Source organism: Apium graveolens, unplaced genomic scaffold (assembly GCF_009905375.1).
Source record: "Apium graveolens cultivar Ventura unplaced genomic scaffold, ASM990537v1 ctg8570, whole genome shotgun sequence".
In the NCBI taxonomy this organism is placed as follows: domain Eukaryota; kingdom Viridiplantae; phylum Streptophyta; class Magnoliopsida; order Apiales; family Apiaceae; genus Apium; species Apium graveolens.
In genome coordinates, this window is record NW_027421289.1 from 107,683 (window position 1) to 125,084 (window position 17,402).

Here is a 17,402-nt window from a genome sequence, read left to right on the forward strand (position 1 = left end):
TCAAAAATACGCAGGAATCCAAGACTTTCTAAGCGAATACATTTTTCCTAACCACTTGTTCCATTCAAGTTTAAACTCTTTCATAACTGATAACCACCCTGATTCAAACTCATCAGGCTCAATAGTTGAAGACCAGATAAATTTCTTCATCTTCTCCATAAAGTCAGTTTCCTTACACAATCGATTGCCAAGCTGACAAATAAATTACAGCAAATACAAAAATCAAACATTGAAATCACTTCAACAACTTAAAAACGATAAATAAAAGAAGCCAAAAAAGCCAAACAAAGAAAATCAATATTACCAACAAATAATATTATAGAAGCGAAATCAGTGATCATTTTCAAAGAAGATGGTATTGGTTAAAAAATATAAATCAATCTAACAAAAACAGTAACAACCAAATGCAATAAATCACCAAAATAAAAAAATAAATTTAAAAATTATCATCTAACATACCTTAAGAGGGGATTTCTGGATTATATGCCACATGCATAAACGATGCTTAGTGGCAGGATATTCATTGGTTGCTTTAAAAACTTCAGGAACAGCAGCTTTCATTGCATGACACTAGTCAGAACCATAAGAATATGATTATGCTTTATTGCTTCAAAAAATGCTGAAACGCCCATGTATAATGACTCTTATCCTTCTTAACAAGAAGACATGCAGCAAATGTGACACATAGATCATGTTTATCCACACCGGTAAAAGGAGCAAAGATCATGTTATACCTGTTAAAATAAACACAAAATGGTCAAAAAGAATCATACAATTTAAAAAAAAAACCTAAAATGGTAGAAAATATACCGATTTGTATTAAATGTAGCATCAAAGGATACAACATCTCCATTTAATTCATAATTTCTTCTAGCAGTAGCATCAGCCCAAAAAAGATTCGTTAAATAACCCTCACAATCAACATCATATGCATAATAAAATGATTCACATGTCTCATGTAAAACTTTAAACTTTTCCAGCAATATCTGTGCATCAGCCTCACCAACATAACACCTTAAATCTCTATTAAAATTCTGAAAATCATGTACCGAAGCACCAATATTGCCATAACCACCAACCTGTTCCTTCATCAAAGTAAAAGATTTACTAGTACCAATATTCACTTTAGTAGTATCAACAATATGTTAGCGCATACGATTAGTCATTTCTCTATTTGCTTTCAAAAATTGAAGACCCTCTTCAGAAGCTAACGGATGATTGTGTTTTTCCTCAAACACAGCAATAACATACTTGTCGGACCAATACGTTTGAAAACACATATTGCTTTACATCCGCACCTCCCTGAAACAGTCCTCCTACGCTTAACAATTTTACTAGAACTTTCATCTAAATTTCTAGGCAGATCATTAAAACCAGCTCTCCCACAAATAATATATTTTCTCAAAATTATTTCATCCCTATCATCTTTCATTTCAATATTCAACCTCACATTAAATCTAGACAACCTCCCATATTCCTTGTAAAATTCAATACCTTTTTCCGAACTATCAAAACTCTGATTAACCTCTGGTTTAGAAATATCACCACTATACTTTGGAATGTAATACTTATGACCACCATGTGAAATATTAAAACGCGAAACAAAAATCTCACTTTCAGATAAACTGTTACCGCCATTAGATACATAATCACCTACTAAAAGGCTAATATGAGACGAATCACCGCAACTGGAACCTAAAAGCATATAAAAAATTCAGTCATAACAAACTAAAATATATTAATATAGCATAATTAACCAACAATCACTAACAATACACTTGTTTACAATTACAAATAAAAAAGCAACATCAATGATAACAAATGTACCACATGTAAAATTAATTAATAACTACATTATCACTAATCGTAGTCAAATAATCAGTTAAGGCTTAAGACATAAGCAAATGACATTGATTCACATAAAATTATAATCACTAAAAAAATACCAATAATAACTTACAAATTCAAAATACATAAGAAATAAAACTACAAACGCACTACAATCAAAGTTAGCTCACAACACATAATCACTAATAATAGTCGAATAATGAGTGAAAGTAACTATTAAATTTTACATTTAAACTACTAAATCAACTGAAATGTATGAAACACATAAAAAGAGTTTAAAACGCAAGTAATTACCTTAATTCATAGAAATTTTCAACAAATCTGAAGTAATCGTGCTTTAGAATACCTACGAAATCAATCGATTACAAAAAATGAAAAGAAACAAGATATGAACTTAGTGAGCTCAGTGATAATCACGAAAAAGAAAAATTGAAGAAAGATAGAGAATGTACGGGATGCGGAAATTGATAGAGAAAACTTAGAGAGAGAAATAGTATAGAGAGAAAGAATAGAAATAAATGGTGACCTTGAAATTAATTAGACCATATAAATGTCTACAAGGTTTTGAATTAATAACAAAATAAACGGATCGGATGAATCTTTGGGAAAAAAATAAATGGTTGTGATTTCATTCTACTTATATAATAAGAATTATTTTCATTTCAACAATTGCTTATATACATACATATATATATATATATATATTGCCCAAATAAGAACTTAAAATGAGAATTATGAGAACTTGTAATCTTCGTAGCTAAAGTTTGTAATTTTATAGAATTTAAAATTTTTACTTTGCACAAAATCATCAATTTTCGAATTCAAAATTTTACCTTTTTAAAAGTCAGCAATTTTAATTACGAAAATTCTTACGGTTTTCAGTTTCAGAAGTTCTCTTTAGAGCACTATCATATATATATATATATATATATATATGTGAACCTCAAATAAATTGTAATCCATAAAATAATAACCTCACTAAAATACTATTTTATGGAGTCCCAACATAATCAACACAATATATTTTTACATATAATGAAGTAATACACTAGCTAAAATACACTAGCTACTTATACCTATATCAATCACTAGTTTGTAATTTTTATTCGAAAATTGGTTTGTATTTGAAAATTATCGTGTATATATATATATATATATATATATATATATATACTGTGGTGTGAATTTCAGTTCTCTTTTTTTTATTTCCTTTAATATATTTTGAAGAGATTTGAACCTGAGCAACATTTTAAACCTTTTCTTGTCAAGGAACTAGAAATGCTTATAACCTTTTTTTGCTAATTGTTTTGGACTAATTAACGTAAATCGTATTTTTTTGTGGGTCCTCGAACCAAATATTCTTTGAAATTTATAGTCAACCAAAAGCGGACAGAACTTCGATTCAGCTAATCCATACATATCACACTTATATATTCAATCTAATATTTATTTTAGTATTTTTAAGAAGATATTGTTTGAACATCTTTTTATAACTTTTTTTAATAAAAAGGTATTGTTAAAAAGGTATTGCTCATCTATTAAATGACATAATGAATTTGAGATTATTCTATAAGAAAAATGAAGGTGCTCTTGTCTTTATCTTTAACCCTCCACCTGTTTATATCGAAAACTCAACTATTGGAAATTTAGCTTTATCCAAATTTCATTTCACGAAATCAATAGGAAAAAAGAATTCATATGAAAAAAGAATTATCAATAAATATTTTCTTGATTAAAAAAATTAAAATTTATTTTAAACCCCGATTTATTACACTAAACGAATTTTTTTAATCTTTCACTTTCCATTTACAATAACTACAATTGTTTGTTAAGAGTACAACCTTGAGCATAACCACTGGCGTAGCTAGAAATTCGAGCCACAAGTTCAAAAATTTTGTAAAGACCAAGATGAATGTAGAAAATAATTTAGAAATATTAACAAAATATTTATAATGAACCTATTCTACCATAATGCACAATGGTATGGGGTCAAATAACAATTTATTACTATAAATCTATATTTTCAAAGGAGTAAAGGTAAAACTTATTTATTATAACTTTTTTCCTAATTAAATTCGAACATTCAAAATTTCTGTTTTTCAAATTTCAGTGGGGTCAGTTGCCCACACAGCCAATACGCCGGAGGATAACAAGTAACAATTTTGCCCAAATTTTACCAATTAAGCCGAGCCCATACTTCACCGTTATTAGGTTGAGTATGCGAATGCTATATTTTTAGTTTAATAATTTTGTGTATATTTTGTATTTTTATAGTCATGAATTTCTGTACCAGCAGAACATATGAATTTTGTCTATGTTAGTCAATTTTAAAATCATAAAAACGATAAACTTTAACTTACGTGTCGTTTTCTAAAATTCATATCCAATTTCAAATAATGATAAAATTCTATTTTTATTATAATGCAAGTTCGAACCCAATAATATTTTACTTTATCGAGAAATTATGACGTACTCCTTAACTTTTAAGGAAGATATTATATAAAAAAAGTCAATTTAATTATAATTTACAACAATGCTGGTCATGTCCTAAATGCCCCTAGCTAGATCCCCTACGCGGTATATATTTAGGCACATTGGATAAATTACACTTACATCTGTATATTAGCCTATACAGTCTCGAAATTTTGGTCCCATCGCTATTGCATATACATTTCAATTCATTTCGACTGTGAGATATGGAGATTTCTAAGTTAAATAATCAAAACAATGGCTCTAACAATGGAAGTACTAAGGAAAAAATGGTGACCATTTTGGTGGTGGACGATGATAGAACTTGCTTATCTCTTATTGCTAGTTTGCTAAAGGGATGCGCCTATCGAGGTATGTATATAAACTCTATTCATTTCTTGTTTATAAAATCTGCTAATAATTCATATTTTAATTGTACGAGTTAAAAACAAGAGGAAATTATAAAAAAAATTACAGAAGATTTGGTTCATTTTGACTGATTTTTAAATTACCATCTCAAATCTTTTGATGTGGCATACTGATCTTTCTAGAATATAGTATCAGATGCCTTTTTCTAACATCTTTAGATTTTAAATGAGCTCGTTACTTAACAGATGTTGCGTCTAATATTTTCTTGTTTTGTTTTCTCATAGTATTGACTGCCAAGGATCCTCTGGATGCTTTGCGCATCCTACGGACTGGAGTCATTAAGTTTGATCTGGTGGTATCTGATGTCCACATGCCAGGCATGGATGGGTTTGAACTACAAAGATGGATTCATCAAGATTTTCAATTACCGGTTGTATGTGAGTGTCACTATAACTGAATTTAAATTTCATTAATATATAACCGCGCTTTATGAAAAATAGTTTTATCTAGTGCTATGTTAGGTATTTTTTTTATTACCGCAATTTTTTTGAAGCGCATAATAAATTTTTCATGCAATAGTAAACGATATTAAGAAGGCGGTTGCTCGGTTTTTAGATCAGTTTTTCAGAGTTCCGAAAGACAAAGCTCTTCTAACAAAAAAGAACAAGCTTAATTGGACACCTTTTCTCCATGACAAGTTTGTAAGAGCTGTGCAGCATCTAGGGCCTCAAGGTAAGATGTTACATTTTAACATGTCTTTCACTACAGTTTAATGATGTCGATTATGTCTCACATACTTGAATTGTCCGCGATGAATTTTTGTTGTAGGATCTATTCCGAGGAACATTGTTACCGTAATGAATGTGCCTGGACTGAGGAGGGAACAAGTAGCCAGTCACTTGCAAGTTAGTTCCTCCCCCTCTTTTCTCCTTTTCTTCTGTGTGACGAGAATTTCTAATTTTGCTGTTCTAATGTCTTCTTTATTCTAATATTGGCAGAAGTACCGAATCGACCAAGAGAAACAGTCTGAAGCAGAACAAAATCCAGACTTGTTTAAAACACTCCAAAATGGGAAAAGGTGGTCCTCATCGTTTCTCAGCCATAAGGAACTACTAGGTTACGGACAATCTAAGCTACTAACCAGTCCAGGTAATTAAACAGATGACACGATTCTGTCAGGCATTTGCTAACATGAATGAGCTTGGGTGAAAACTATTTGATTTGTAATGCTACAGGTTTTTCTCCAAGTGGACTAACAAACGGTACATATCCCAGTCTGATGTACCAGCCACAAACACCCGAATTTTCTAGCAGTGACAAGATTAGCAGTGGATTTAATTCTGTCCAAACTTTGGCTCCGATTCACATGAATCAGAATGGCTTTTCTAAACAAACACAGCCACAAAACTACTATACTGGCGGTGCACTTGAAGTTTACAATACATTTGCTTCACAGAGAAATTTCGCATCTCCTACATTTGATAATGTTGTCCCTGAGCAACAATACAGATCTGCTGATCAAATTAACGTTTCCGTTTATGGAAGTACCTATCAGTCAACTGATTTGGTATATTAAGTTTACATAAATTCATGTTCTACTCTGTCTCTGCTAAACAACTTAAGGTTTACAATTTAAATTTCAAAATATGCCTAATTATTTTCATCTTTCTCCTTTACGTGTTATCACATGTAGAATAAAAATCAAGAGTTCTACATACGAAACAATTTTGATTTTGGAGATGCCTTTCTGGTTAACAAAGACTTGCCAAATGCTTACAATGTGCAAACAGACCTTGATGAGGTATATACTTAATATATGTAGAATTATTTAGATATTGATATATTCTGCATGATTATGTACATATTTCTCCTTCACGTGTTATCGCATGTAGAACAACAATCAGGACTACTACATCGGAAACAGTTTTAATTTTGGAGATGCCTTTCTAAACAAAGACATGCAAAATGCTGACAAGGCGCACATAAGCCTTGATGAGGTAATTATTTAGATATTGATACATTGCTGCAAATACACAGAGGACTAATTGTTTATTTGAGGAGTGTCTCAGAAATAGCTTCTCATCTTCAAATTTAACCAGAACAATATATTAAAAGACTTTTAAATTTATAGTACATTTGTTTCACAGAGAGATTTTGCATATCCTCAAATCGATTCTGTTGTCCCTGAGCAGAAAAACGAATCAACTGATGCTGAGGTAAAATTAACATAAATTTATGTTCTGCTCTTTCTCTTCTATACATCTTGTCTTAGAATTTAAAATTTCTACAAGTGTGCATTAATATCTTCATCTTTCTCTTTTACGTGTCATCGCTTGTAGAACAAAAATCAAGACTACGACGTCGGAAATAATTATGATTTTGGAGGTGCTTTTCTGGTAAACAAAGACATGCCAAATGCTGACAAGGTGCCCACAAACCTTGATGAGGAACTGACTTAATATTTGCAAAATTATTTAGATATCAATATATTTCTGCATGATTATCTTCATCTTTCTCCTTTACGTGTTATCACATGTAGAACAAATATCAAGACTACTACGTTGGAAACAATTTTGATTTTGGAGATACCTTTCTGGAAGAAAAAGATATGCCAAATGCTGAAAAGGTGAACACAGACCTTGATGAGGTATAGACTTAACATATGAAAAATTATTCAGATATCAAAATATATTGATGCATGGACAAGTGGGGATATCTTGCTCAAATATTCTCAATATATATATATATATATATATATATATTTTGCTCAAATAAGAACTTCTTAAAATGAGAATTATGAGAACTTGTAATCTTCGTAGTTAAAGTTTGTAATTTTATAAAATTTAAAATTTTTACTTTGCACAAAATCATCAATTTCCGAATTCAAAATTTTACCTTTTTAAAAGTCAGCAATTTTAATTACGAAAATTCTTACGATTTTCAATTACTAAGTGGGGATCCCAGTCGGGATCTCGTCCCATTTTTGGGCACACCAAAGTACAATATCAATCTTTTCAATAGTTATTGAGAATATTGGGGTAGGAGGGACTCGCTTGAGTCCTCCAGTAACCAGGGATATCAGGATCTGATATCATGTTAACATCATATTTCATATCATTAAAACTCAGGAATAGCTGCATAACATAAGTCATTTCACGTGAAACAAGCAATTACTAATATTTTACAAATACATAGCATTAAACTTGATAACTCCGCTAGTATGAGATGTTGATATATGTTTCATGTTAAATGGAATTAAGAAATTACAATACCAGGTGTTAAAATTGAACATGAGTCTCTTAGCTTTTCATCTTCAATGCTAAACTAATTAATCCTGTATATGACAAATATTATAGTATCATGATAATGGATGCAACACTGGGACTCCCCATTTTGAATCGAAAGGAAATCATCAGTCTAATGATGATCAGCAGGTATTATCCTAGCTTACAGTAGTAGCTTAGCATTTCAAATTTTAAACTACATATATCTATACAATTTTACTTTTACCTCATAATTAAATTAATAATTCCCGTGTGAAATGTTATTAGGGAATGGGCGAGGATTTTTGGGCGTGGTTGCTTTCTGAATGACAACAACAACTTTGGAGGACTTGCATCAACTATTTGGAACTATTTCCCCCTTGGTTTGATAAAAAAAATTTTATGCTCGCAGCAATTGCGTAATGACAAGAAAAATCTTGTGGTTTGAATAATTGATTGGCTTAGTTCATACTCTGACGATTGGTTTTAAGACTTCAATTATGTTACTTTAATTTTTCAATTTTATTATTTATCTAGAAAATATTATGTGAAAATTAGGTTTATGAAAACATACCACCTAATATTATAGTTTCAGATATAAAATCTGTGATTAATGAGATCGAAGATTCATCTAAACTTTCATGGAATCGAGTTGTTTATGTCTTTTTCGCTCAGGTTTCTAATAGTAACAGTTTCGATTAATGAGAAGAAAGGCGAGTTTCTGTTCAATCTTTTTACCTCTATTAGAAGTTATTGTCGATAATTTGAAACAGTGTATCCACGGAAATTCTAAAAAATCTTTTAGGCTTATTTCTATTGTTTCTGAATTGCTTTTCCAAGATTGACAAATTATGAACTGTCTTTTGTTGTCGAAAGAAATTTCTTGTGATATTTACCACCATCACAATTTTGATGCAGAGTTCCAAATCTCCAAAAATACCATAAAAAACATTCCCAAGAAAACCAACACCAACACATACACTAAGAAAACCAACACGTAGTAAACTCGGGAATCGTTACGCATATATCCGTTGTTATGTTTGTGTGCGTTTAGGGATTTACGAAATGTAAAACTTGTATTTTTGAATTCCACTTGCCGTAACTGTAAAAAACTTCTTTCGTAGTTTGTAAATATATAAAGATCGTGTCAAGGTGATTTACGGTTTCGGAGAAAAGTCCGTTTTAGTGAACAATGTCGAGAAAGCCAAACTGTTACGTGGTACTGACAGGGGAATAAACATGGCCCTCAATTTTTTTAAAACTTATGAAACATGAACAGTTGATGACCTATACAGCGAGGAAGACCTCTTTAAAATTTGAACTTAAAATGTTAAATTTTAGATTTAACAAATATATCGGAGTCAAGGTCATGAAAAGAGTAATCACCAAAAATGCTTACTGCCTAAAAACTGCCATCTCCGGTTTTTTATTGCACTTCCTAAAAATATACCCGAATGTTGTAGTGGATTCCGTGCAATTCGAGACACTCTGTAGATCGTGCACGCAAAGACGGTGTGTCAATTGAGTTAACTATTTGAGAAAAATCAATATATTTAGTAAAAGTGGTGCAAATAGTAAAACCCCATAGTTGACCAAACTTTTAATATATTTTTCATCTAATTAAATAAATGTTTTCAAATTGTAACTTTTATGAAAAATATTAAAAATACATACACAAGAAGCTCCTTGAGATGGTTTGGTACTTAAATATCAATTTTCTAATTTATTAAAGATATAAGAGTGTGAGACGCGTAATAGTAACATTGAGGAAACTGAACTCAAGAAGCCACAAGATTACAACAATAGCTAATCCAAAATATTAGAATATTTGCATGACAAAATTCAGAATTATTGTTCCAAAATTTTTAGAAAAATCATCGTATGAGTTTTAAACTATACTTCTATTGATTATTATCTTCACATCAAATATAATGACTTGCAAAATTCATGTCTTTGTATTTGTGTTTCAAATTTTAGAATACATATGCAACTATTTCTTTTTCGGTATTCCTAGAAGGTGAAATCATTGGTTACTCTACGAATATCAGGCAGTCGCAAAATCAAAAGAGATTTTTAGAAAACCATGAAAACATAAGTACAAAAATAAAAACCTTTAAATTAAAATGCAGTTTGGTAGAGGACATAATCCTTGAAGGAAAAAATAATCTGGAATACTAGTTGCATGAACTGTACTTCTTTTCTCTTTTTCGTGGACATTTCATATAGTTATGAGCAGTTGCTTTGCATTGTTTACCCTTCTGAGGCTTCTTATTTGCATTATTCATTGCCTTCTCTTTTAGACTGATATATCTCTTCAAGGCTGACCCTTTATTTTTACATATGTTTGGTACTTTAACCTTGACATCTTATGTCAGCTTCTGACCAACTACATTTGCCATAAACTCTGCTTTCGACATAACACCTCCACTACCATCACCATCATCCATATCAGTACTTAATTGCTTTACTGTCCAATGAACATGATCCAGCTTATCTAAATCTGTACCAGCTTTGTTAACCACTTTACGGAATTCAAACCTGATATGACTAACTTTGACTGTAACCTTTTGTATTTTAAGATGATCTTCGGAAATAACAAAAGACACTGAAGAACTGCCACTTTCAGCAATTTTCATCCAACGATTGAAAACCATACTTTTGGGGAATTTAACTAATCCAATTTGTTTTAAACCACATAAATACCACACATAAAAAACTTATTGCATGAACACACATCATGATCATAGCTGACACTCACCTGCAAAATTTAATCAAATGTAATAATCACCAACACAGAGTATACTATGTAATTAATGAAATATCATACAATTACCTTAAAGATTTTATCTTTCACTTTAATATCTCTGATTTCCAAACAAGTAATGCCGTCAATTTCTTCACTCATTTTCTTGATTTGCATATTCAAACAAGAAGAAATAATCTCATCTTGAAGTTTATAAAAAATAGCTCTTGTAAACAAATCAGTAGCATCATCTTCAATGAACCACTCTGAAACAGTAATTGGCAGGCTTGAATTGGACTCATGGTTTAATCTACGAGTTTCATTCCGCCGCTTATCCATAGCATTTTCAAACCGAAACCAGAATTCACATAAAGTACTCCCTTATCTATAAAACTAACTAAAGAAAAAATTCTCACTCTTAGACCGCGAGGTAGTTCTCATTTACCCAAACACAGGTTCACCTCAAAAATACGCAGGAATCCAAGACTTTCTAAGCGAATACATTTTTCCTAACCACTTGTTCCATTCAAGTTTAAACTCTTTCATAACTGATAACCACCCTGATTTAAACTCATCAGGCTCAATAGTTGAAGACCAGATAAATTTCTTCATCTTCTCCATAAAGTCAGTTTCCTTACACAATCGATTGTCAAGCTGACAAATAAATTACAGCAAATACAAAAATCAAACATTGAAATCACTTCAACAACTTAAAAACGATAAATAAAAGAAGCCAAAAAAGCCAAACAAAGAAAATCAATATTACCAACAAATAATATTATAGAAGCGAAATCAGTGATCATTTTCAAAGAAGATGGTATTGGTTAAAAAATATAAATCAATCTAACAAAAACAGTAACAACCAAATGCAATAAATAACCAAAATAAAAAATAAATTTAAAAATTATCATCTAACATACCTTAAGAGGGGATTTCTGGATTATATGCCACATGCATAAACGATGCTTAGTGGCAGGATATTCATTGGTTGCTTTAAAAACTTCAGGAACAGCAGCTTTCATTGCATGACACTAGTCAGAACCATAAGAATATGATTATGCTTTATTGCTTCAAAAAATGCTGAAACGCCCATGTATAATGACTCTTATCCTTCTTAACAAGAAGACATGCAGCAAATGTGACACATAGATCATGTTTATCCACACCGGTAAAAGGAGCAAAGATCATGTTATACCTGTTAAAATAAACACAAAATGGTCAAAAAGAATCATACAATTTAAAAAAAAACCTATAATGGTAGAAAATATACCGATTTGTATTAATGTAGCATCAAAGGATACAACATCTCCATTTAATTCATAATTTCTTCTAGCAGTAGCATCAGCCCAAAAAAGATTCGTTAAATAACCCTCACAATCAACATCATATGTATAATAAAATGATTCACATGTCTCATGTAAAACTTTAAACTTTTCCAGCAATATCTGTGCATCAGCCTCACCAACATAACACCTTAAATCTCTATTAAAATTCTGAAAATCATGTACCGAAGCACCAATATTGCCATAACCACCAACCTGTTCCTTCATCAAAGTAAAAGATTTACTAGTACCAATATTCACTTTAGCAGTATCAACAACATGTTAGCGCATACGATTAGTCATTTCTCTATTTGCTTTCAAAAATTGAAGACCCTCTTCAGAAGCTAACGGATGATTGTGTTTTTCCTCAAACACAGCAATAACATACTTGTCGGACCAATACATTTGAAAACACATATTGCTTTACATCCGCACCTCCCTGAAACAGTCCTCCTACGCTTAACAATTTTACTAGAACTTTCATCTAAATTTCTAGGCAGATCATTAAAACCAGCTCTCCCACAAATAATATATTTTCTCAAAATTATTTCATCCCTATCATCTTTCATTTCAATATTCAACCTCACATTAAATCTAGACAACATCCCATATTCCTTGTAAAATTCAATACCTTTTCCAAACTATCAAAACTCTGATTAACCTCTGGTTTAGAAATATCACCACTATACTTTGGAATGTAATACTTATGACCACCATGTGAAATATTAAAACGCGAAACAGAAATCTCACTTTCAGATAAACTGTTACCGCCATTAGATACATAATCACCTACTAAACGGCTAATATGAGACGAATCAACCGCAACTGGAACCTAAAAACATATAAAAAATTCAGTCATAACAAACTAAATATATTAATATAGCATAATTAACCAACAATCACTAACAATACACTTGTTTACAATTACAAATAAAAAAGCAACATCAATGATAACAAATGTACCACATGTAAAATTAATTAATAACTACATTATCACTAATCGTAGTCAAATAATCAGTTAAGGCTTAAGACATAAGCAAATGACATTGATTCACATAAATTATAATCACTAAAAAAATACCAATAATAACTTACAAATTCAAAATACATAAGAAATAAAACTACAAACGCACTACAATCAAAGTTAGCTCACAACACATAATCACTAATAATAGTCGAATAATCAGTGAAAGTAACTATTAAATTTTACATTTAAACTACTAAATCAACTGAAAGGTATGAAACACATAAAAAGAGTTTAAAAAACGCAAGTAATTACCTTAATTCATAGAAATTTTCAACAAATCTGAAGTAATCGTGCTTTAGAATACCTACGAAATCAGTCGATTACAAAAAATGAAAAGAAACAAGATATGAACTTAGTGAGCTTAGTGATAATCACGAAAAAGAAAAATTGAAGAAAGATAGAGAATGTACGAGATGCGGAAATTGATAGAGAAAACTTAGAGAGAGAAATAGTATAGAGAGAAATAATAGAAATAAATGGTGACCTTGAAATTAATTAGACCATATAAATGTCTTCAATGTTTTGAATTAATAACAAAATAAACGGATCGGATGAATCTTTGGGAAAAAAATAAATGGCTGTGATTTCATTCTACTTATATAATAAGAATTATTTTCATTTCAACAATTGCTTATATACATACATATATATATATATATATTTCTCAAATAAGAACTTCTTAAAATGAGAATTATGAGAACTTGTAATCTTCGTAGCTAAAGTTTGTAATTTTATAAATTTAAAATTTTTACTTTGCACAAAATCATCAATTTTCGAATTCAAAATTTTACCTTTTTAAAAGTCAGCAATTTTAATTACGAAAATTCTTACGGTTTTCAGTTTCAGAAGTTCTCTTTAGAGCACTATCATATATATATATATAGTATATATATATATATATATATATATATGTGAACCTCAAATAAATTGTAATCCATAAAATAATAACCTCACTAAAATACTATTTTATGGAGTCCCAACATAATCAACACAATATATTTTTACATCTAATGAAGTAATACACTAGCTAAAATATTATATTTCTCTAGTTTATAATCACTACTTATACCTATATCAATCACTAGTTTGTAATTTTTATTCTAAATTGGTTTGTATTTGAAAATTATCGTGTATATATATATAGTGTGAATTTCAGTTCTCTTTTTTTTATTTCCTTTAATATATTTTGAAGAGATTTGAACCTGAGCAACATTTTAAACCTTTTCTTGTCAAGGAACTAGAAATGCTTATACCTTTTTTTGCTAATTGTTTTGGACTAATTAACGTAAATCGTATTTTTTTGTGGGTCCTCGAACCAAATATTCTTTGAAATTTATAGTCAACCAAAAGCGGACAGAACTTCGATTCAGCTAATCCATACATATCACACTTATATATTCAATCTAATATTATTTTAGTATTTTTAAGAAGATATTGTTTGAACATCTTTTATAACTTTTTTAATAAAAAGGTATTGTTAAAAAGGTATTGCTCATCTATTAAATGACATAATGAATTTGAGATTATTCTATAAGAAAATGAAGGTGCTCTTGTCTTTATCTTTAACCCTCCACCTGTTTATATCGAAAACTCAACTATTGGAAATTTAGCTTTATCCAAATTTCATTTCACGAAATCAATAGGAAAAAAGATTCATATGAAAAAAGAATTATCAATAAATATTTTCTTGATTAAAAAAATTAAAATTTATTTTAAACCCCGATTATTATACACTAAACGAATTTTTTTAATCTTTCACTTTCCATTTACAATAACTACAATTGTTTGTTAAGAGTACAACCTTGAGCATAACCCCTGGCGTAGCTAGAAATTCGAGCCACAAGTTCAAAAATTTTGTAAAGACCAAGATGAATGTAGAAAATATTTTAGAAATATTAACAAAATATTTATAATGAACCAATTCTACCATATGCACAATGGTATGGGGTCAAATAACAATTTATTACTATAAATCTATATTTTCAAAGGAGTAAAGGTAAAACTTATTTATTATAACTTTTTTCCTAATTAAATTCGAACATTCAAAAGTTTCTGTTTTTCAAATTTCAGTGGGTCAGTTGCCCAACAAGCCATACGCCGGAGGATAACAAGTAACAATTTTGCCCCAAATTTTACCAATTAAGCCGAGCCCATACTTCACCGTATTAGGTTGAGTATGCGAATGCTATTTTTAGTTTAATAATTTTGTGTATATTTTGTATTTTTATAGTCATGAATTTCTGTACCAGCAGAACATATGAATTTTGTCTATGTTAGTCAATTTTAAAATAAAAACGATAAACTTTAACTTACGTCGTTTTCTAAAATTCATATCCAATTTCAAATAATGATAAAATTCTATTTTTATTATAATGCAAGTTCGAACCCAATAATATTTTACTTTATCGAGAAATTATGATACTCCTTAACTTTTAAGGAAGATATTATATAAAAAAAGTCAATTTAATTATAATTTCAACAATGCTGGTCATGTCCTAAATGCCCCTAGCTAGATCCCCTAAACGGTATATATTTAGGCACATTGGATAAATTACACTACATCTGTATATTAGCCTATACAGTCTCGAAATTTTGGTCCCATCGCTATTGCATATACATTTCAATTCATTTCGACTGTGAGATATGGAGATTTCTAAGTTAAATAATCAAAACAATGGCTCTAACAATGGAAGTACTAAGGAAAAAATGGTGACCATTTTGGTGGTGGACGATGATAGAACTGCTTATCTCTTATTGCTAGTTTGCTAAAGGGATGCGCCTATCGAGGTATGTATATAAACTCTATTCTTTGTTTATAAAATCTGCTAATAATTCATATTTTAATTGTACGAGTTAAAAACAAGAGGAAATTATAAAAAAATTGCAGAAGATTTGGTTCATTTTGACTGATTTTTAAATTACCATCTCAAATCTTTTGATGTGGCATACTGATCTTTCTAGAATATAGTATCAGATGCCTTTTTCTAACATCTTTAGATTTTAAATGAGCTCGTTACTTAACAGATGTTGCGTCTAATATTTTCTTGTTTTGTTTTCTCATAGTATTGACTGCCAAGGATCCTCTGGATGCTTTGCGCATCCTACGGACTGGAGTCATTAAGTTTGATCTGGTGGTATCTGATGTCCACATGCCAGGCATGGATGGGTTTGAACTACAAAGATGGATTCATCAAGATTTTCAATTACCGGTTGTATGTGAGTGTCACTATAACTGAATTTAAATTTCATTAATATATAACCGCGCTTTATGAAAAATAGTTTTATCTAGTGCTATGTTAGGTATTTTTTTATTACCGCAATTTTTTTGAAGCGCATAATAAATTTTTCATGCAATAGTAAACGATATTAAGAAGGCGGTTGCTCGGTTTTTAGATCAGTTTTTCAGATGATTAGTATCAATCTTTTGATTGTTTTTTCCTCAATTTTAGTTGTACAGTTCCCTCAATGATCTTCACCAACAGACTAATCAAACTCTTGAAATTTTATTGTTAGTGATGTCAGGTGACAGAGAAGCTAGTAATCTATGCGAGGGAAGTCAGAGTGGAGCTTCCCTTTTCGTAGTTAAGCCCATTACTACAGAAGACTTGAAATCAATATGGGATTTTGTGAACCAATGGAAAAAGAATCTAGCTAAAGGGAAAAACTTAATATCTGATGATAGTTCTGCTAAGGACAATGAAGATGACACTGGTAATAAGTTATATGAAAAGAAATCGAAGCCAAAGCTTCAGATAACTGATAATGAAGATCATAATCATGGCAAAAACAGAGTTCCGAAAGACAAAGCTCTTCTAACAAAAAAGAACAAGCTTAATTGGACACCTTTTCTCCATGACAAGTTTGTAAGAGCTGTGCAGCATCTAGGGCCTCAAGGTAAGATGTTACATTTTAACATGTCTTTCACTACAGTTTAATGATGTCGATTATGTCTCACATACTTGAATTGTCCGCGATGAATTTTTGTTGTAGGATCTATTCCGAGGAACATTGTTACCGTAATGAATGTGCCTGGATGAGGAGGGAACAAGTAGCCAGTCACTTGCAAGTTAGTTCCTCCCCCTCTTTTCTCCTTTTCTTCTGTGTGACGAGAATTTCTAATTTGCTGTTCTAATGTCTTCTTTATTCTAATATTGGCAGAAGTACCGAATCGACCAAGAGAAACAGTCTGAAGCAGAACAAAATCCAGACTTGTTTAAAACACTCCAAATGGGAAAAGGTGGTCCTCATCGTTTCTCAGCCATAAGGAACTACTAGGTTACGGACAATCTAAGCTACTAACCAGTCCAGGTAATTAACAGTTGACACGATTCTGTCAGGCTTGTTAACATGAATGAGCTTGG

At 30.6% G+C, this 17,402-nt stretch overlaps 2 protein-coding genes across 2 annotated transcripts; one reads left to right on the plus strand and one right to left on the minus strand.

Annotated features, from left to right (window-relative positions):
- Positions 1–4,503, minus strand: LOC141705120 (protein FAR1-RELATED SEQUENCE 5-like). Its single transcript, XM_074508199.1, has 6 exons — positions 4,482–4,503; positions 1,252–1,695; positions 811–1,123; positions 659–734; positions 460–570; positions 1–192 (listed from the first exon to the last, which is right to left on the minus strand). Exons 1-6 carry the CDS (start codon positions 4,501–4,503, stop codon positions 1–3), a joined length of 1,158 nt encoding a protein of 385 aa, XP_074364300.1.
- An 11,181-nt stretch (positions 4,504–15,684) lies between these two features.
- Positions 15,685–17,316, plus strand: LOC141705121 (two-component response regulator ORR25-like). The gene is made up of 5 exons (XM_074508200.1): positions 15,685–15,733; positions 16,105–16,253; positions 16,491–16,935; positions 17,032–17,057; positions 17,200–17,316. The coding sequence occupies exons 1-5, from the start codon at positions 15,685–15,687 to the stop codon at positions 17,314–17,316; spliced, it is 786 nt and encodes a 261-aa protein (XP_074364301.1).
- Positions 17,317–17,402: the final 86 nt, after the last annotated feature.